The 22,845-nt window shown below is 40.3% G+C and overlaps 1 protein-coding gene across 4 annotated transcripts in view; it reads right to left on the reverse strand.

Moving 5' to 3' along the window:
• Nucleotides 1-19,567, reverse strand: part of LOC140476952 (uncharacterized) — a 121,326-nt gene extending 101,759 nt beyond the window's left edge. Inside the window, exons 1-6 of one of the 4 annotated variants that reach the window (XM_072569974.1) lie at nt 19,330-19,567; nt 12,174-12,259; nt 9,805-9,888; nt 8,968-9,097; nt 8,237-8,633; nt 5,405-5,485 (exon numbers count right to left, since the gene is read on the reverse strand). In XM_072569974.1, the coding sequence (XP_072426075.1) occupies nt 5,405-5,485; nt 8,237-8,633; nt 8,968-9,097; nt 9,805-9,888; nt 12,174-12,259; nt 19,330-19,442 (891 nt within the window). In that variant the 5' untranslated portion in view covers nt 19,443-19,567. Of the gene's footprint in view, nt 1-5,404; nt 5,486-8,236; nt 8,634-8,967; nt 9,098-9,804; nt 9,889-12,173; nt 12,260-18,507; nt 18,706-19,329 lie in introns of those variants that run through there. The other 3 variants (XM_072569973.1, XM_072569972.1, XM_072569975.1) reach the window with 3 other exon arrangements.
• Nucleotides 19,568-22,845: the final 3,278 nt, after the last annotated feature.

Raw genomic sequence — 22,845 nt, forward strand, 5'->3', positions numbered from 1 at the left:
ATGTGTAGATTAGGTGCATTAGTCAGGGGTTAATGTAGAGTAATAGGGTAGGGATATGGCTTTGGGCGTGATACTCTTCGGAGGGATAGTGTGGACTTGTTGGGCCAAAGGGCCTGTTCCTGAAATCCATATATACCACACCATATACACCACATGCTCGACCTTCATCAACTTGTCTCATCACATCCTCAAAGAACTCAATAAGGCTTGTGAGGCATGACCTGCCTCTCACATAGCCATGCTGACTGTCTTTAACCAAACTATGTTTTTCCAAATAGTCATAAATCCTAGCTTTCAGAAATATTTCCAGTACCTTGCTTACCATAGAAGTTAGACTGACTGGCCTGTCGTTCCCAGGGATTTCTGCATTCCCTTTCTTGAACAAAGGAACAACATTTTCCTCCCTCAAATCATCCGGTACTACTCCCGTGGACAGTGAAGATGCAAAGACCATCATCAGAGGCACAGCAATCTCATTCCTTGCTTTCTGTAGTCACCTTGGATATATCTGGTCTAGCCCTGGGGACCTATCTATCTTGATGCTTCCCAGAATTTTCAACACATCTACTTTCTTAATATCAATCTGTTCAAGGCTATTAACCTGGTCCACAATGTTCTCACTATCAACAAGATCCCTATCTCTATGAATACTGAAGCAAAAAACACATTTAGGGTCTCCCCTACCTCTTCAGACTCCAGACACAAGTTCCCTCCACTATCCCTGATTGGCCCTACTCTCTCTCTGATCATTCTCTTATTCTTCACGTAAGTGTAGAATGCCTTTGAATTTTCCCTAATCCTTCTTGCTAAGGCTTTTTTGTGCCCCCTCCTAGCCCTCCTCAGTCCATTTTTGAGTTCTAGCTACTCTGTAATCCTCTAAAGCTGTGCCAAATCCTTGCCTTGTCAACCTTAAGTAAGCTTCCTTCTTCCTCTTGATGAGAGGCTCTTCTTCTCTTGTCATCCAAGGCTCCTTCACCTTACCATTCCTTGTCTCAGTGTGACAAAGTTATCAAATACTCACATCAAGTGTTCCTTGAACAGCCTCCACATTTCTGTTGTGTATTTCCCATAGAACAATTGTTCCCAATTTATACTCCACAACTCCTGTCTAATAGCAGTATAATTTCCCCTCCCCCAGTTAAATACCTTCCCATACCAACTGTTCCTATCACTCTCAATGGGTATGGTAAACGTGAGGCAGTTGTGGTCACTGCCACCAAAATGCTCTCCCACCAAGAGATCTGAACCTGGCTGGCTCAATGCCTAGCAACAAGTCAAATATGTCCTCCCCCGAGTTGGCCTGCCTACATATTGAGTTGGGACAAACCTGACAAAATCAGCTCCATCGAGACAGTCTGCACTAAGGAGGTTCCAATCAATATTGGGGAAGTTGAAGTCACCCATAACAACAACTCTGTTATATCTGTACCTTTTCAAGATCTGCTGTCCAATCTGTTCTTCCATCTCTCTGCCGCTATTGAGGGGTGTTTAGAAAACACACAATAAAGTGACTGCTCCTTCCCTGTTACTGACTCAGTAGACAAACCCTCCTCAACAACCTCCTGCTCTTCAGCTGTGATGCACTCTCTAATTAACAATGCTACTTCCCCTCCTCTTTTACCACCCTACCTGTTCTTTTTAAAAGATCTAAACCCTGGAACATCCAGCAATCATTCCTGCCCCTGTGAAATCCATGTCTCCTTTATAGCTACAACATCATAGTTCCAAGGCCTGCTTCATGCTCTAAGTTCATTATTCTTATTCCAGACACTCCTTGCATTGAAGCAGACACACTTAACCCATCCCTTTGCCCTATCAACTGTGTATACTTCCTGACCGACTCTCTGCATTCCATTTCTACCCATTCATCAATGACCCATTCCTCTGATTTGTAGCTTTGGTTCCCATCCCCCTGCCAAACTAGGTTAAAACTTTCCTGAAGTGCTCTAGCAAATCTCCCGCTGAAGACATTGGTGCCCCTCCAGTTTAAGTGGAACTTGGCCTTCATGTACAGGTTCTATCTTCCCCAGAAGGTAACCCAATGATCTACATATCTGAAGCCCTCCCTCCTGCGCCAGACCTTCAGCTACGTGTTTAGCTGCACTGGCTCCTTGCTCCTTGCCTCACTAGCATGTGGCACCGGTAGTAATCCTGAGATTACTATTCTACTCATCCTGCTTTTTAGCTTCCAACCTAACTCCCTGAAATCACTTTTTAGACCCTCATCCTTTCTCCTAGCTGTGTCATTGGTGCCAATATGCACCATGACTTCTGACTACTCACATGAGAAAAATCATTTTCAACCAAAAGGTGGTGACTGTGCGGAATTCACTGCACATATTACTGGTTGAGGCAGAAAACCTTAATTTCAAAAGCAACCCAGTTATACACCTGAGGCTCTGTAACTTGAAGGCCTACACACAGCTGCTGGCAAGTGGGACTGGATGCAGCGAGTTAGCTCAGTTGGTGTAGACATGATGGGCTGAGTGGTCTTTTTCTGTGTTGTAATTTTTTTGATGGTTCTACATTTAAAAAGCAATGCATTGTCTCTAAATCACCTGTTTTTAAAGTCTTAAAGATGCTGCACAAAATCATGTTCTTCCAATGGGAGAGATTGTCTGGTAGCGGAATAATGGGAGATGGGTTGTACCTCAGAAGATGTGTTACAGGGCCTTTCAGATATCCCAGAGCAAACAGATGATCAAACGTCTTACCCACTTCACACGCTTGCCAACCTACCCTCCTCACCCATCTATCTACCAGGCACTCTGCCCACCTGACACATTTACCTCAACCACTCAATTTCCATACCTGCTTGCCTTAGCAATCCGATCCCCTTACCCACTTACCTTCATATTTGTTCCCTCTGTGTGGAACTTTCAAAAGAAGCTTTAGGATATTTAGACTGCCCATTTTAAAAATTCAGAAAATTGCCTTGTAAATAGAGGGTGCACCTTCCACACACTTTATCCATGTTGCTACCTCTAAGTATTCCTGGCCAAATTGGTTCTGAAGGACATTTCAACACAGCACCACTCAGAAAAATTCTGAGGAAGCTACAAGTGTATTTCTTTTGGTTGATTGGTGTCAGGAATAGGGTTTCCAGTCCGATTGGGGTGTCTAGAATAGTGTGTGACTGCTGTTGCTGTTTCCCTAACTTTATCATGTTGTTTCTATGTGTGACAAATTTAAAATATTGTGTTAATTCAAAGAAACACTTGTTTTAAAGTTAAGGAATGTGGAGGATACAAAATTATTCTGATGTGTATAAATGTATGGAATTGCTCGTGGTGATACATGTCCTCTAATGTATTACAGGAACAATGTCCACTTAGAAGGATAAGCGGTGCCTGAATCATTCAGAAGTGTTTTGAGGACAATTTTGGATAGGAGGCAGGATTTTAACCTACAGTTGAGTGAATACTGAGGCAGGGTGGCAAGAACCCTTGGAGACCTGAGGCAGCAAGGATTTGGCCAGCTGCTCAGATGCTACCTCTCAGTGATATACACAGTACAGAGGAGAGCCTGGGGCACTGGTACTCCCATTCACAATGACAGTCTAGTTGCTAAGGGGATTTTTCATAAATTAGCAGATAAACAAGTTGGAGGGAGGGGTCTGTTGGATAGAGGTGGAAGTGCACAAACATGTATATTAGATGAGAACCGGTACTCGTCAATGACAGGTTCACACATGAAGAATGTTTGCTTCTGTTGGATGGCACCCATAAAACAGACAGTGCCTTCAGGAATATGGGAGAAATAAATTTGTGCTTTCATTTTATTTACTGGCTGACACCTTGGAGACATTGATATGTTTTATTTTCTTGAACAGTTTCCTTTTATCTCCATCCTATTATTTCCTCAAGGGGCTGTCTCCTTGCCAGGATACATTTCATCGAGCAGTTGGACTGGGATCTTGATTTATCTTGCAGTACATCAACCAGGTCAGTCACTAGGACTAGAATTACAGCAATCACAGCCTTTACATCCTGCCCATTGATTATGTGTCACAGAGATGGAAAGTCCAAAGTACAATCCACAGCAAAGTACTTCCACCAGGGTAAGACATTGACTGAATTCTCAGTAATGACTCAATGCCTTCAGTCAGAGATTATAACTTATTTTTATATATTGTAGTCATAATAATTGTTTCATCCAGATAAAAATAGAAACCTTGCAAGTGAAACTTTAATGAACTGAATCATAATAAGAACCATATCAATCAATCCTAAATATTAACAAATATCATATTCATATACAGGCACAAATCAATAATGTGAGGTTGTACCTTCTCTGAAAAGTTAAACATAACATATGACTTAACATACAAAAAGTAGATAAAAGCTGGAGTAAAAGTCAAAGAGATGAGTTTTATTGACATATGTATATTTCAAAAAAAAAGCAGAAGCCTTTAAAAAAAAATTGAAAATGTGACCCATTCTATTTGTTGAAGGAAGGTGGAGAAGTGTAATTTGGCTTTACCACCCAATTTGAACATCTCAGACTGTGTAATTTCCCTCAGCCTCATCCAATCCTGGAGGTGCTGACACACATTGAGCTATGGCTCTCTTTAAAGTTCTTTCTTTTGTTGTCATTATTTTCATTTACAACACATCGTCAAATATTCATTTTCTACAGAAAAAGGTAGCACAATAGACAGAATGTAGATAACCAGAGAACAAGCCTTTACTGGGTCTATGGCATGACTGACTACCTCATTCTAGAAATCACTGTACATATGTCGGCCTTGAAAGTAGCCAAGCTACTAAAGGATACAGGCCATTGTGTTGAGCCTAAAACAGTTCCAACATTTTACAAGAATATTTTAATGCCTCTGGTCTGTCTGAAAAATAATTGAACACAGTTTCATAACAGACATTTTTCTAGCGGTAGAATAAAATAGAAGGGAATGTTGTAATTTGAAAAATGCATAATATAACACATTTTGCTTTGGTCTTGTGAATTTTTGTGAACTCCATTCAATTTGATGAAAATTAAAACAAAAATCTTTCCGTGATTATAAGATGGGGGAAATGGGCAAGTGAAAAAGATTAAATCAATAGAAATATACAAATAAACTCAAAGAGTGTTAAGATGTAGACACACACAAAGAGCAGAACGATAGGCATGGAACAGGATGAGAGATCAACAAATTTAGGAAATAATGATGCAAAGGGGAAAAAAATTGCGGTCACAGGAGAGAGTTGAAGCAAGAATGTTCAACTTGATTAGACATGTGAGAATAAAGTCTAAAGGGCAATAAGTGATACAGGAACGGGAAAATAGCAACAAGAGGGAGAGAGGGGACCCAGAGGTGGAGCAGAGGTACAATGAATAAGACAAACTAATGACTTTACCGTAAAACAAGACTTATGATTGCGACAGGTCTTTGTTCAGTTTTTACCTGCTGTATAGATAACTCTGTGCAGGCCTCTCGATGTGCACGTTGTGGATCACAGTGAATCAGCATCCACTGCAGCTCAAACTAAATGAAAGAAAGAATGGTTAAAATTAAACAAAAAACAAAGAGCACTCCAAGTGTTAACTACTCCATTATGGAAGATAAAATGCCAGTTTTTTGTTTGTGCTTCACATACATGGTCATACTCATTCCTACCAGTTCAGGAGTATCATTCATAGATTCCCTATGGTGTGGAAGCAGGCCATTTGGCCCATCAAATCTACACCGATAATTCAAAGAGCAACCTACCCAGACTCACCTCCTACCCTATGTCTGTGACCCTGCATTTCCCACAACCAATCCAGCTAACCTGTGCAACCTTGGACTGTGCGAGGAAACCCACATAGACACAGAGAGAATGTGCAAACTCCACAAAGACAGTCACGCAAAGGTGGAACTGAACCCAGGTCGCTGGCACTGTGAGGCAGCAGTACTAACCACTGAGCCAGCATGCAGCCAACATCAGGGACAGCTGCACAATATTTTTAGATATTTGGAATAAGTTTGCCAACCCAAACAATCTACTTCAAAAAGGGTTTTCAACAAAGGGCTGCGATATCGTCAAAACAATAAAGAACAGGACAAAGAGATCTGAAACAAAAACAGAGATTGCTGGTGAAACTTAGCAGGTCTGGCAGCATCGTAGGAAGTTAATGTTTCAAGTCTGGCGAGTCTTCATCAGAACTCAATCTGGTGACTCAATCTGCTGAAGTCTGCTTTCTTCCCACAGATGCTGCCAGATCTGCTACGTTTTGTTAGCGATTTCTGTTTTTGTTCTAGTAGAAACATTTTTACTTCCAGTAATCTAACAGAACAGATTTGTCAAAGTCAAAGTTGTCAAAGCACCAATTCCAAGTGTCAAATCTATGTCACTAGTTTATCATTAACTCTGTTACCATTCGCAGCAATGTACAATGACATTTTGAAGAGCAGACCCAACTAGTCAGTTTTCTTTGGATGACTAACTGATAAACTTTGGAACACATCTATTGTATATATGACCCATCAAATGAGCAAAGGCACATTCTTTACAAAAGACTGGTCCAATTAAAAATAATAGTGAGTTTTCATTTTTATTTTCATTTTTAAAACAGTCAAAATTAGGAAGCACTACACACATCCACCTTTACGTTAAAAAGTGGAGCTGTGACAAACTCATAGCTAGGGAGAAACTACTCTTTTTGATAAAGGACCAAGAACAAGGTGGGACAGATTGAAGGGAATTGGCAAGAGAAACAGAGTTGACACAACGAAAATCTCCTTGCTGCAACATGTGCTTGGGATCTGGAATGCATTGCCTCAGAGTATGGCAGACGCAGGTTCAAATGAGACACTCAAAAAGGGAACTGCATTATTCTCTCAAAAGAAAGAACTGAGGAGAAGGTAGGGAAATGATGGCCCTATGGCCCAAAAACCATTTGGCAAACATGCACGGTGTATCTAGATGTTTAAAAGATGTGTGGAACATGACTTGGGGATGTGGCAATGTAGTAGTAATATCACTGGACCAGTCATCCAGAATCCCAGGTTAATTTTCTGGAAGATGTTCAACTTCGGCCCTGACAGAGAGTGATATCTGAAATCAGTAAAAGTCTGGAATAGTGTCCATGCAACCATTGTCAATAGTTCTTAAAAAAAACAACTCCATCTGATTCACTAATGACCTTCATGTTCTTACTTAGTCTGACCAAACCTATCTGCAGACCCACAACAAAGTGGTTGATTTGTAGCTGCCCACTGGCCAATAGAGGATGGGCTAGAAATGCTGTCCTAGCCAGCAAGACAACTCCCATGAATAAATAATAAAATAGAACTGCAACCAGCTGCCCGTTACATAACGGATCAGGAATGCTGACATTTCAGCCAGCTGTTGATGCGAAAGCATACGTGAAATATGGGAATGAGAAAACACCATCAGCTTCTATTACAATTGAATTTCATACAAGAAAGGCACAGCCTCTGAAGGTCCATACACCAGCTGGTGAGAATTCCATTCTATGAGGTTTGCAGAATGGCTGTGCTGCAAGCAGATGGACATGCATGGTGGAGTAATTCACCTCTATCCACCACATAACGTATTAGGGAGTGTCACTGCCTGCCCCTTGCCTAAAAGCTGCACTAATGAAGAATTTATGACCACCTTTCTGGGCTTATTGACACTTTTTAAAACTTTACAGCTAGACCAGCACATAATTACATTTGAGAAGGAGGTGAGGAGTTGCCTTTTAGAACCACATTCTCACAGCCCACGTGATCTGGAGGTGTACCCACACTGCTGTGAGGTTGAGAGTTGCAGAACTTTGAGCCAGTGGATAATGAAGCAATGGTACACATCTGGCAATGGAAACTTGGAACCAAATCCACCTCCATGACAAAGCTGCCTTGATCCTATCGGGCAGGTGCAGAATGAATGCAGGATTGGCTAGTTCAATATAGAAACCTGTAAGCATGGATTTAATAGTGAGGGATGATAATTTTCCCACTTGGCTTGGGATAAGCTGGCAAATACAATCCTGGCCAGACAAAAAAAAGGAAGCGTCCTAGTGGTTTTTTTTACTGGGAGTTCATGTAATTAGAAGCTAATTAAGCTGTCAGTTGCAATTAGATGTTCTGACCCTAGGCTCTGCTAACATGTTCCTAAACTCTATGTGACATGGATATTCTATGAGACCTCAATTTTGGATAAAGGCAGGTTTTTACCAGTGAAGGTTTCTCAGTACCTGCAATTTTACTTTAGATTCAGTCAAAACAAGTGAAATAGAAAAATCAACTCACCACCACGGACACTTTGTGGTTTGCATCCAGACGGCCGATCAGAGTATTCCCTTCTACATTGACGTTACCCTTTGGCTTAATAGGCTGAGAGGCTACACGATGACAGTCCACAAATAGGCTGACAGTGTCCCTCTCCACACCCACCAGGATCTTATGCCAGTCAGTATCAAAGATCTGGGAAACCCCTCGGAAAATGACTGACTGCAGACTGCTGTCCAAGCCGACTAAATAGAACTCCAAGGACTGGGTGTTGCCATTCAGCCTCAGGCCTACTTGCTTGTAGCCATTTTCATCCACAATCTGCCACAAGTTCCACACTTTATGAACCGTGTTTTTTACCATCCGGAAGGTGGTGACAAAGGAATACTCTTCAGGCAGCCCTCGTGGGTAGATTATTCTGGAAGAAATTAAATGTCCACTTTATATTAGAGAGAGTAAAATTAATTAATCCTTACAAAATGCATACTCATGCAATTAACATGGTCAATGATTGCCTTTCTTTCCCTCCAGTTTATTTGTCTTTCATTATTCACTATATCACGCTGACATACATTATAGTATTTATCAGAGTCTTTCTCTGTATGGATGTAGACACACTAGTTACATTCTTGGGTAGCTATGCATCAGTGCAATGTCTACGAATATGCACTTCTTCTAGAGATATCAAAGCAATGACTGATAATGAGAACCCCTTCCGTTTCTCCCCCCATTCGAGCTGAGGACTTTCCTACCTTGTTGGAATTTCAAAATTGGCCTCTCTGTCAAGTCTGAAGGCAATCTGAAGTGGTGTTGAACCTTCCACTCTTTTTACACCCCTTAGGGGAATGGTATCCAATTGGAATTGAGTAATGAGATCAAATCCTGGGAATTAAAAAAATAACAGACAGGTTTTTTGATTGTGTCTCTCCAAAATCAGTCTGCCAATAGGTGAGTTGTAGAACACATAAAAATAATGTTTGGCATTACAACGACATACTATCCATTGCTAATAAATGTGATTCATAATAAATGAAAACTTTGAGAGATGATGGTTACAGAACTGCCTGCGATCAAAAATCACTGGTAAGTCCCATGATTTGCAAACTTTTTAAAAGCTCTTTATACACAAAGGAAATCTAAATGACAAGTAAAATTGTAAATTACAAGACTCTTAAGTTTTATATTGGTCACTCATTGTCCTTCAATATAGGCCAAAACATTCCTCCAAGCTTCTCACTTTCCCATAATATTTGGCATCAACACTTGTTCTGGGGTCAGCTTCAGTGAAGTATTTGTGGCAGCATATTCAAATCAATTAAAATGAGACAAGGAGAGGAGAAAGATCAATGACAGTTGTCATCCCCACAACTGCAGCAATGGAGTGAACCACAGGTCCCACAGCAGCAGATATTGAGGTGTTCATATTTTATGTATTCGTACCTCTTTGGTTTTTATGTTCTCAGTATATTATCAGAATTCATAGCCTGGATTAATACAAATGCTCATCTTTAAATATGATTAAACAGTCTGCTGCACTTGCTGTTAGATGTATTTCCATGCCTTGTCTCTTTTAAAGTCTGAAAACTTGCCTGGCAAATCATCTTGTCCAATCCTAATATTAGGACACACAGTGTTATCATCCAGACCATTGTAGTTGAGTCTGTCTTCCACTGCTGAATAGAAGAAAACATAATCAGAGTGGTGGAGTGTACATTTAATTTAACAACACAATAAGGAATTTAAATTCATTATAATTAGGCAGATATGAACCAGACTGATACAGGTTTAAGTTCTGTTACCCCCACTTGATGATCTAATCCAGGTTAGCATTTCAGTGTAGTTCAGAAGGCATTCTGCACTGTCAGAGATCCCATCTTTAGTCTGAGGCATTAAACCAAACCCAACCCTAAATTTAATGTGCTTGCACACTCAGATGGATGTTAAACATCTTGGAGCACTATTGAAAGAAAAGATTTCTCCTGGTTGTGAAGGGTACTGAATAAAGGCAAACTCACTTCATTTTTACCAAAATCATTTTAATCAAAGGTGGAAGTTTAGGGCATAACATATCCTTTGTTTGCAATTATTGGTCAGGAGAAAGCCTTGTTGTGTAGGTAATTCAATGAAGATTCTCAATTGGGTTAAGACACCAAATCAAATAATAACCAATGGTTTTTACAAATGCATTAATCCAAAAGTACTAGATAACAGGCCACAGAGAGTACAAAGAGGTGAGTGATGGAGTTCCATTCACGAAATGTCCTGGGAAAGCCCAAGGTGCAGCACCCTCAACATGGGTGCAGATACTCCATGATTAAATCATGAGCTTAGAGCAAGAGAAGGGCTACCTAACAGATGGCATGGTAGCTCAGTGGTTAGTACTGCTGCCTCACAGCACAAGGGTTCAATTCCAGCCTCAGGCAACTGTCTGTGTGGAGTTTGCACATTCTCCCTGTGTCTGCGTGGGTTTCCTCTGGATGCTCCGGTTTCCTCCCACAATCCAAAGATGTGCAGGTTAAGTGAATTTGGCCATGCTAAATTGTCCGTAGTGTTCAGGGATGTGTGGGTTAGGTACATGAGTCAGGGATAAATATAGAGTAATAGGATAGGGGATTGGCTCTGGGTGGGTTACTCTCCAGACGGTCAGTGTGGACTTGTTGGGCCAAATAGCCTGGTTCCACATTGTAGGGATTCTTAAAAAAACATGTTTTGGTAGCATTTATCGCAGAGTAATTTCTATAAATGCACATCAATAATAATTTCTAAACTACAATTTTATTTTAGAAGCCGTATAGCAGTGAGCACATGCTTATAAGCCACTAGAAATTATGGAATTGTAATCTGGAAATATTTGTACATTTTCCATAAACTTCACTAGAAGACACTATTGTGCTCTTACACTGATTCCAGATCAGACAGGTAGTTTATCCTTAAGAAAGTTACGTGACATCAGAACATGAGATGATCTGATTCAGTCACTCTCTCAGCATAATGGAATCAATTTACTGTGTTCTTCAGTTGTGTGTGTGCACTGTATGGTAACATAGAATGCCCACAGTGAAGCAAGAGGGCATTTGGCCCATCGGTTTGCACCAACCCTCTGAATACCATTCCACCCTACCTCCATAACCGGTGCAATTACCTTGGCTAACCCACCTAGCTTGCACCTCCCTGGACAATATAGGGCAATTAAGCACGGCCAATCCACCTAACCCTGCACATCTTTCGACTGTGGGAGGAAACCAGACTCCACAAAGGAAACCAACGCAGACATAGGGAGAACATACAACCTCCACTCACCCAGTCACCCAAAGACTGTAATTGAACCCAGTGCTGTGAGGCAGCAGTATTGATCATTGACCTACAGTGCTGCCTGCATCGGCAAGATCAAAACCTAGGCCATGTATTATAGCAATGTAAATGGAGATAGTCTTGTTAATAAACTTCCAGACAGCTCTCTCAGCAAAAACCTAATCTTTGTGGTATATATTATGTGAGCTAACACATCTAGCAGCACACAAACAGCATTATAATGGCAGTGGTTTAAGACCCAAAAAAAGCCCACATCAGGCATCACCAAATGCAAAATCACATGATTAATTGAGAATTAAATGCCATCTGCCTCATACTTGGCAAACATAATCTCAGCCTCAGCAGTGCGGAATGGGTGGACGCAGAGGAATTTGAGATATTCTTTTCTGCCATTTGTGAAGATAACATTTATATGTCTTTTTTCCCCTTATCCTCATTATTTAGTACATTTATAGTCATGCTACTCCAGGAATCCTGAGTGCACTGCAAGCTAGCCTTTTCAGGCCTGATTTTTAATTTTTTTTCTGTATTTTTTTTAAAAATGTTTTATGTCATAATTAAACATTGTGCTAAGTTTATTAATTTAAAAAGTCTTTCCAGAATCACAGAGGTCTTATGCATTCTTATTTAATAACATTATACTTACAACACAATACTGGAGACCAAAAGAATGTTGGTAAAGTTGCCAAGGTGAAAATATACAGCATCACCAAGAATCCCTCCTCTTTATTTCTGGTGTGAGGCAAAATTAAAAATAATAAAGTCAATGTTTAGAAATTATATACAAATGATGTTTCACCCAACTAGAGAAAAGAATGCCATTAGGAAAGAAACATTTTTTGTCATATACAATTTGATAATTAATTATTATAGGAGTTGATTGCAAGGAAAAGATTTCAAATGGTAACTATTTTTCAGAAAGCTAAAAGAGAACAATTGGAACCATGTTCTTATTTGCACCACCATGATATATTGACAAACTGTTTGAATTTCATTTGTACCAGGACTGCAAATAACAGAACACATTTGTCAAATACTTTCTCAGGAAGGAATGCCAGATTAATACTATTGATATCAACAATTCTATTTTATAAAAATGAAGCTTTGTATGAATCATTAAGATCATAATTTATAATACAGCAAGAGACTCCACTTTTTTCTTTCCATTTCTGTTACCCCTTGTTAAAACATGGGGAATTGTTGAATGGAACAGTGTAGAATTTTTAAGCTTCCGTTTCCAAATGGCACAAGCACAGCGATCAACTATTTTTATGTGAGAGAGGAGTTGGTGGCAAACTACACAAGAAATAAATCTTAAAATGATCACCATTGAGTCATTATCTCAAAAGCATCTTTGAAAGCAATATATTTGTCTTGCTCTCTCCCACTGGTACGATGAAAGCAGAAAGAAGGGAATTTGTTTATTACCGCTGGAAGGTAGATATTTTAAAAAGTCACAGTTGCCTTAATTAAGTTTTTATATTCCCTGCTGCATAGCTATGCTCAACATCTGTTCATTATAATCAAAAGAACCGAATTTGTTTTATGAAACTATTAAGCATGGTACACAGTGCCAAAAAGTGGGTTATTCATTAATGGCTTTGCTCTCTTTTGTGAGGTTGTTAAGTCACCTCAACTGAATGGTAATTCTGTATCTTACTGCTGCCATCTATTGTTCTGGGGTCTAACTGACTCCCAGGAACTCATCATTTTTATCTGTTGGATCAATCTGATGAATCTGAACTGCGAGCACTCGAGGCCATTAACTCTTTACTGAGATTCATGGAGGAATGTTCTCGATCCTGCACAGACTGATTTGTTGGAGGAGCTGGGAGCAAAACAAACAATTCTCACTTTTTGAATAGCATTCTTCAAAGTTCCGAGTGTGCTGTCAGAGAGTTATGTTCCATCAGTTAAATGCACAGAGGCAGTCGAGTGAAATTGAGATTCAAACACATCCGATGCCCAGGTGCAGCCTTACAGCATCGAGTTGGAGTGGGCTGGCAAGGAAGTCTCCTTTAATTCCCCCATGAAGGGATATTGGTACCAGAGAGCCACAGGGTAGATGGGATCTCTCTCAACACTGATCACCTGGCACTCACTTTTAACAACTGGAGTAGTCATCAGGGAGCACCTCCATCCAACATTGCCAGTGTCACCTCTTGCTTACAGTGGCAGTGCCAACTCTCTCAAAAGCACTGCTGAATAACACAGCCTTGAGCTTGCTGTTCAACATCACCACTTGTTCAGTTTGGCTGATAATAGCAATTGGAAGTAGCTCTTGGTGCTGGCCATTAATTAGGAAGACTATGAAATGATATCCATCAGGGTTGATTCCCTCATACATGTCTGACACTCAACAGTCTTCTATAAAGTGAAGAACCCCATCTTGATCCCTACAACTGGTTGCAGTATTCCCAAAAAACCTGACCTAGAGTGGAGTTTTAACACGGAAACCAAACAAGTTTGGGTCACGTGGAATCGGGGCTCAAGCCTGATCAATTTGTTTCCTGACTCAAGCACATCTCCAACTTGTCCATTTCAGCCTTCGGTGGAATATTTCATGGTGAATGGAGCAAACCAACTACTGCAAACCCCTGGGTTCAAGTCTTAATTAGACGCAGTCTGCAGGCCAATTTACCATTTTGCTTTGCAGTTTAACAATTGCCTGCTGCATTGCCTGAACGTTAGAATGTAAGATTCAAGCTCTGAGTGTGGTTACACCTACCTGCTGGATCCAGCTCTCCACAATTGGTCATCTTCGTTGACAATGAGCAACAACTTATCTTTATATAGTGCCTTTATTATGATGAAGCATCACAAGATGTCTCTACCTTGCCTACTCTTCTAAAAATATCACATGCCTCCGGGAATCAAAATTCTGCAGTATAAGAGTGAATGTCAAAGTGTAAACAATCAAGACTTTCTGACTGATCAGTTTCCTGTGCTCAAGGCAAGTAGCAACTTTTCCAAGCTAGACTCTATGCACCTGAAATTTTACTTCCAAATCCAACTAGTCTTTTTGTAACTATGAAATATTAAACCTTTTAGTGAGTTATTTCTCTGGATTTCTAAATCTGTTCACAGCTCCATTACCCCTTGGCCTCACTTCATTAAGCTTTGTCTTTCTCAAGTCTTGCATAGGATTTCCTCTCCCACAAACAACTAAGTAAATAGATAATTCTCTGTCTTTTTTTTAAACTTTCTGCTGCAATTAACATATGTTGGTGAACATAATTCAGTCACCTTAATCTCATATGTACAACTGACTATCTTTAAGTTAAGTCTTTAGCAACTTTTCTTTAAAAAAAAGCCACAAATCTTAAGAAGCAATGTCTTTCATCCCTTTTCACCCACATTTCAACCAATTACAGATCCATGTTAGAAAGACTCAATTGCTGTGTGCTTTTTTCTTTGCCAATAAACAATGGGCAGAATCCTATCACATGTTTCTGAGCATTCCTATCGGTAACATCTATAGACTCATGCCTCCATAATATGTTAACAATTTATTCAAAAAAATCAACCAGACAGCTTCCTTCAAAAAATTTATACTCTGTTGTTCCAAACTCAAATGCTGAGTCAGTCCTTCTCTGATAAATCCTACATGATAACCCTATGATCAATTAATACCAGCAATTTGAGATAAGTGTAAAATTGGAGGAATATGGAAGTAATCTTTCTACTTAGCTCTTAGACTCCATTGTACACAATCAAACCATGCAAACAAAAACTTGGATACTCCTGTTCCATTTGAATCACAGAATAACACAGATGATAAACTCAAGTATTCATTACCTCTATGCAATTCACTATCTGCTGACTTCCACTTAATGTATTGAAACATATGTTTCTCAAAAATATGATCTTATATTGCTTCCCTTCTTCATGTCTTCCACTTGCTTGAATGTATAATGTGGTATATGACTTTGATACCAAAATGTGTTATCACTAGAGGTGTCTTTGGACCTATGGTTTATGACTGCATACCATTTTTTATGTCACTTCTGTGTCTGTCATAGACAAATTGTTATGATTCGTCAAGAACTCCATTTCAAGCCCCGATTTTCATTCCCAGATTGGGTGTACAGATTCACAAGAATTCTTTGCTCTGTGAATCCAGCCTTTAAAAATGACCAATTACAGTTCATGCCTTTCATTGCAGGAGGCAGGATGGATTGAAATTCAGAATGATGCACTGATGAGACTGCTGCCAGATTCAGAGGTGGGCCAGGGAGAAAGCTGCCTAAGGCCTCTAGCACTGGGGCCAAACATTAATCAAACATTACTGAAAAAGGTTATGTTGCAGACTGAATTCTATTGAGAAAAGTATTCTCCTTCATCAAGATCACATGTTTTGACATGCTTGACAGCTTGAACTTTCCAAAAGGTTAATGTGCCTTTTAGGCACAATCTTATCCACTGCTAACAATCTCAAAAAGATATCTAAATCCTTCACCCCAACTCCAATTGGTGTATCTGGTCCTCTCCTTAAAATTTCTTGAATTCCCCCAAAGAACATGTGAACCCCCAAAAGGTGTCTCAGGACCATATCTACAGAGGTATGTTCCCTCTATAAATGGTTAGCTGAAAGAAATCTGCAAAGTTCAGATCTGGGCCCAAATCTTTGCGATGACAGAGAGGATCTCTACTGAAGTGGAAATGGTGAAGTGGTGCAAAATCACAACTTCCACCCCAAACATGGATGGAAATGGAGTCAAGCCAGGTTTTGTACATGCTCGTTTTACACACCTCACCATTTAATTCATCAGCTGCCTCCACTGATAGTTTGGCATCACTACAGCATGGAGCTTGGAGTGTACAGATTAGACCTGCTAACAACAACACTGGACTTAGTGAGTTTGTTTGCAGAATCAGGATATTCCTTTAGAAGGTAGATGCTTCTATGGATGTGGCTGTGGTGGTACACATTTTGGGGAGTAAGGTAAATTTTAGGAGCAGGGAGGTGTCAGGTACTCCAGATGCTGGGGTCAGGTCTACTTTGGGATTGTACAAAGTACAAGAGGTTGTGCCCGTCAAAGACTGAAAAGCCAAAGTAATAGAAAAGCTGTCCATAAGTTTCAAAAAGTATTAAACCTATCAGTGTCCAAAAGTGTGAAATTTGTCAATTAGGATCAAAGTTTTCATGTGCTGTCAAAATGTGCTTTATCAAAAGAGTGTAGTGTGGAATATAGAAATATAATTTGGTCCTATGTGCATGGGCAATAATGGTAGTTCAGAGAATTGTTATAGTAGGTGAATTGGAAAAGGATGTGACTATGAATTGGCATGAGTTAGCACAAAGCATATAAGGGCCCATAATAGTGAGATATGTGGGTATAAGGTGATATTGGGATATGAAACAACATTGGGGATGGATTTATAGGCATAGGGTGACATATGAGGGACAACGGAGGATATGTAGAGGGAATGAGGAATCATGGGTTGACATGGATGGGGCACTGAAAGTGTGTAGAGCTGTGGGGCTGTGAAGGAAGACGGGTTAGTTTAGAGGGGCAGTTTTCATTTTGTTGTGTATTTTAATTTTCAGAGAGAGTGCTGGAGCAATGAGGCATGCTTCCCACAGAGCCCTCTTCAGAAATCAGCAGCTTCCTGCATTGTCTGGTCGGACTTCCAATCCAGCCAGCACCCCTGGGCTGAGAATGGGGAAGGTTTAAATGTCAGAATCATGGAGCTATAATCCCTCTGCAAATGTGGGGGGAAAAGGCTCTTCTCTTAGCAAGTCGAATATGTATTCTCTGGCATCATGGCACAAAAATATCAGCATCCCACTTCAGAGAAGGCATTTCTGATTTAAATTGCCATGTTCCTCTTTAAAATACATAGGGACAAAAACCTGACCTGACTGCACACCCACACCATGAAATTAGGATGTACTTTGTTCAGAGAAGGATGATCCTTGGCATTGGAAGGATTGTCTTATGAGCACAAGTTTATCAGGTTGGGACTCTGCTCAGTGGAGATTCAAAGAATGAGAGCTATTTTTATTGAAACTGACAGGATGTTGAAGAGGCTTGAAGGATAAATGTTGAGAAGATGTTTCCCCTCATGGGACAATCTAGGATCAGAGGATATAGTCTCAGAATTAAGTGGTGGCAACTTAAGACTGAGATGGGGAGGAATTTCTCTCAGAGGGTTGCCATAGAGGGCTATGGGGATTGAGTCCTTCTCTATATTTAAGGCTGAGATAGATGGATTCTTCAGCAGTTAGGAATCAAAGGTGATGGAGAAAATGTAGTAAAGTGCATATGAGGAATGATGCATCAGCCATGATCCCTCTGAACGGTACAGCGGGTCTGAAGGGTCAAATGTCCTACTCCTGTTCCTATTTCTGAAAGTCTTATAGTTCAGGCTGGGATCTTAATTTCAGACCATATTCCCCATTTTTGCCACAATGCAGAGCCTCTCTGTTATGTTAGTATATCCACTGCCCAGACAGTAGAGGGTGGAACACACATTAACCCTGCTTTTTCAATCATATAATCCTTTTTTTTGTTTAAAATGAAATGAAATGCACAGGGTGGTAAATCATAGAATCACAGAATCCCTACAGTGTGGAAACAGGCCATTTGGCCCAACAAGTCCATACCAACCCTCTGAAGATCCATCAGACCCTATCCCTTACCCTACTGCTCTGCAATTACCCCTGAAAAATGCACTGAACTTACACATCCCTGACCACTATGGACAATTTAGTATGGCCAATTCACGATTGCTAACTTTCCACCACTCTTTAAAGAAAGATAAATGGCAGGTTCTGTCACACCCGTACAGGCAGAGAACTGCTTGGGAGCCACAAAAAGACTAAATAAATGTTTACCTTCTCACGGGAAGGAGCAAGCAAAATTGATGCTGAAACAGCATTGTTTTTTTTCAAAAAGTGAAATGAACAAAGAAACGGTTCGGAATCTAACTAGATCATGAAACTAAATAACAACAGGAAAATCCGATAGACTCACATTTCCATTTTAAAGCAACAATTCCATCCAGTTTATATCGTGATCCAGTTGAAGAATGGCTTGGACTCGAGCGTCAGTGTTTATGACACAGAATCAGGCCATCCGCTTTAGTCAGCTTCTGTGTTCCCTCACCTTACAACCGAATAAATATTCCGAATACACTATGCTGCTCTGTTCCTTATCCTCTATCCCAGTTTGCTTCATCCGCCTACATCATCTAAATTAAACCGCGACACGGTTTATGAATTGTTCTGAAATTTGTCTATAAGCAAAAAAGCGTAACTTCACATTGAACATTAAAGTTGTACTGTTTGATGCAATTAAATTTTAAACGTAGGTTTATGGGGGCGTTAGTTTAAAATAAATGGGAATCAAAATCGCCCCATTTCAAACACTAATTCGACAGACTGTTTCAGAATTACAACTCTGCAAGGGACACACTCTCCCTCCTGGTTTAAATTACACAGTCTGATTATTTACAGTTTTCACCTACAGTCACACAATCCTTTGATATGTCACATGATAAGATTACTTGATTTTGTCCGGTGTCTTTTTTTTTGAAAACGTACATTAGAACAATTTCCTCTCTGAATGCGTCCTGTGAAACTTGTCGAAATAACCTCGTAAACTTTTTGGTAGAATGCTAATCCTAAGGAACTCAAAGCCGACCTGAATAAAATTCCAAGCTCTGGCGGACGTTAAACCGGTTTCAGAAAGTAGTCTTGATTTAGCGTAATTGCTGTTAAATTACGAACATATTCTTTGCGATAAAAATTAAGAATCGATTCGGTGCTCTAGCTAACAATCGTTTGCAATCCTTACCTTGATCCATGGAACACTCCCAAGCCCATTTTCCGTCTCAAATTAGAAACCAGGCAATCAAGTTCAAAAAGGGAGGACAATGTTTCTAGAAATGACTCATTTGAACAGTGCATAGAGGCAGAAGGACTGCAGTGTCTGAAGGACACTGAGATGAAGGTGAGTTTGAACTGCCCTTTGGAGAAGGTGGGACTTGCACCAGCTCAGTTTCATTAAAAGATCTGGCTGGTTCCAACTTTTCTCAATAAACTCTCCCTACTCTGTCCCACCATGGTGAGTACAAAGGTAGTGGAGGGAAGGTTTTAATTTGGTTCCTTTTATGGTTCATAGCCATGGCTGTAAAACAGATTCTTCATCAAACTCTACAACCCTGATTAATGTACAGAAGAAATTTGTTTGATCAGAGACTGGTGGGTGCTAACATTTAAGTAATTGAGGGTGTACTGAGGAATATAAGTAGAAAAGCAATTAGCTTTGAATAAATTCCAATAAGTGAGACAAGCCAGACTGAATTGAAAGAAAAACATATTTATTTAGGGTCTTTCACCACCTCAGATCATCTCAAATTGCTCTCCAACTAATTAAGAATCTCTGAAGTGCAGTCACTATTGAAATGTCAGGGAAAAAACATCTAAGATTTGTCATTCTGAAGCCAGTCAGCTGTGAGGAATAGGCAGATAAATATACCTAAGCCTAAATCATTTCAACCCGGAGACCATGTGCTCCTACCTATTACCAGATGAAACCTTAAAAGCCCAGTTCAGTGGCCTGTACAGAGTGATAGAGAATCTTGGTAATGTAAATTATCTAATTGAGAATCCAGACTTGGGAATAAAGTAAAGGCTGTGTTCTATCAGAAGCACCCATTGAGGTGCAGAAGAGTGAGCAGATTTAAGGAGGCTGCTTACAGCATTTATAGGATAATGTAGGAACACTTCAGGCTGCAGCATCCTAGCCCTACAAGATGTGGATGTGGGCGAGGCCTTTTCTATAAGGCAACATCCATATCGGCTAGGCCCAGGAAAGTTGCCGCAGATTCAGTAGAAGATAGACTCACTGCTGGAGCACCACATAATAATTCCCAGCAACAGTAGCAGGATCTCCTAGTTATGCCTACTCATGAGTCAGACATTCCACAAGTCGTTACATTGACTGTCAAAAGGGGAATGACACCCAGCTGAAAAACTGCTTGGATAGCGTGGGTAAAGCAACTTTTATTATCAAGATAGACCAACTGAAGGGGGTCTAGCAGATTCCCCTGCCTCTGACTGTCTGTTTGAATAAAGCCTTCTGTTTCACCTCCTCAGGCATGTTTTACAGTATTGTGACATGCGATTTGACTCCAAAATGCCCCATTCACAATTCAAAGATGGATGAACGAGGTTGTAGCGAGTTTATCTAATTTTTTAGTGTATCCAGATGACCTCCAAGTGTACAGCAACATCTGGGAAATGCACTGAGAGGAACTGGAGGCCCTTTTCTGAACATACAGTCAGCTGACCTGGTGGCCAATCAATCTCACAAAGATGTCGTCTGCTGAGGCCTAAGTTACCTACCTCGGATGTGGAGTTGGTGAAAAACAAACAATGCTTATGGTCAGTAAGGTACAAACAGTCGCATAATTCTCTATTCCACAGCAAAATGGAAAATCATGAAGTTCTTGGGAATGCAGGGACTCTGCCACAGTTTTGTCCCAAACTTCAGCACAATCGCTACCCTGCTGATAAACCTGCTAAAGACTGTATCTGGACAGAAAAATGTCAGACAGATTTCAAGAAGCTGAAGATTATTTTAATAAGCTACTTGCTCTTACAGGGCAGCACAGTGGTTAGCATTGCTGCCTCACAGCGCCAAGGACCTGGGTTTGATTTCAGCCTTGGGCAATTGTCTGTGTGAAGTTTGTACATTTTCCCTGTGTAAGTGTGGGTTTCCTCCGGGTGCTCTGGTTTCCTCCCACAGTCCAAAGATGTGCAGGTCAGGTGAATTGGCCATGTTAAGTTGGTAATGTAAATTATCTAATTGAGAATCCAGACTTGGGAATAAAGTAAAGGCTGTGTTCTATCAGAAGCACCCATTGAGGTGCAGAAGAGTGAGCAGATTTAATGAGGCTGCTTACAGCATTTATAGGACTATGTAGGAACACTTCAGGCTGCAGCATCCTAGCCCTACATGATGTGGATGTGGGAGAGGTCTTTTCTATAAGGCAACATCCATATCGGCTAGGCCCAGGAAAGTTGCCACAGATTCAGTAGAAGATGTTCAGGGATGTGTGGGCTAGGTGCATTAGTCAGGGGAAATGTCGACCAATAGGGTAGGGAAATGATCTGGGTGGGATACTCTTCAGACGGTCAGTGTGGACTTGTTGGGACAAATGGCATTTGAAGCCCACCATGACAGATGGAATTAAAAGTTTAATGATGACAATGAAACTATTGTTGTTTATTAGGGAAAGACCCATCTGATTCACCATGATCCTTTTCCACACTGTAGGGATTCAATGATTCTATGAACAGCCCCAATCTTCAACCAAGCCTTTAAAGCAGCTAATGATGCCAATGCCACCAGGATAGGAGTTGCTCTTGTCCTAAAGGACAAATCTTAGATAGAGAAACCATATGGGTACTTCTTCAAAAATCTAAACAAGCACTAGAAATTGTTACCAATAGTAAGGAAGGAAACATTCAGTGTATTAATGTCCATCAAACACTTTGGGATAGATTCCAAAACAGATAGACAGAGACCACTGTCTATACAGGCCATAGGTTGTCTACTTTTGTGGAAAGGTTTACAGCGAAGACTACTAGGTTACTCTACTGGAGTTTGTCTCTTCAACCATACCATCTAAAAATCACTCACAAATGTAATGTGGATGTCTTGTCCTAAACACGAAGAGATCCAGTTTGGAGAATGAATGTGTGTGTGTGTGTTTGTGTGAGAGAGAAAGAATGAATCTCATTTCATTCATCATGTGATAGATCAAAAACCTGGATCAATTATGGCAAATTGAATTTATAATTACAACATGTGCATTTTAAAAGAGGACATGCAACCTCTTGTGGTGCAGTGGTAGTGTCCCTCCCCCTGAGTTGAGAGGCCCAGGTTCAGGTCCTACCTGCTCCTGAGGTGTACAATTACATTTCTCAACAGGTTGATTGGAAAAATAGGGTTTTTTTTACAAATTATAACAGGAGCCATAAAGTGAGACCTTGTGAGACTGCCTTGCCTGCATTGGAAACATTGCTGACTGAATGGGACCTCCTTCTCCAACTGAAATTGAAAATCACTGCATGGTATGCATTGACTTTGCTATTATCCTAGATCCTCATTCAATTCACTACTAATTATTTCTGAACTCTATAAATGTTAAGGATATTTATCTTATTCAATCATACACTTATTTGTTTTATATTTCATCTTAATTACAAAACTATTTCAATTTTCTTGCAGCTACTCACCTGCCTTGCTGATCTCACCTCTGCCATCACTTTAATCTCCAGCAATTTCCCTCCTCTCCCTCGC

The sequence above is a fragment of the Chiloscyllium punctatum genome, chromosome 5 (genome assembly GCF_047496795.1).
Source record: "Chiloscyllium punctatum isolate Juve2018m chromosome 5, sChiPun1.3, whole genome shotgun sequence".
NCBI classification, from domain to species: domain Eukaryota; kingdom Metazoa; phylum Chordata; class Chondrichthyes; order Orectolobiformes; family Hemiscylliidae; genus Chiloscyllium; species Chiloscyllium punctatum.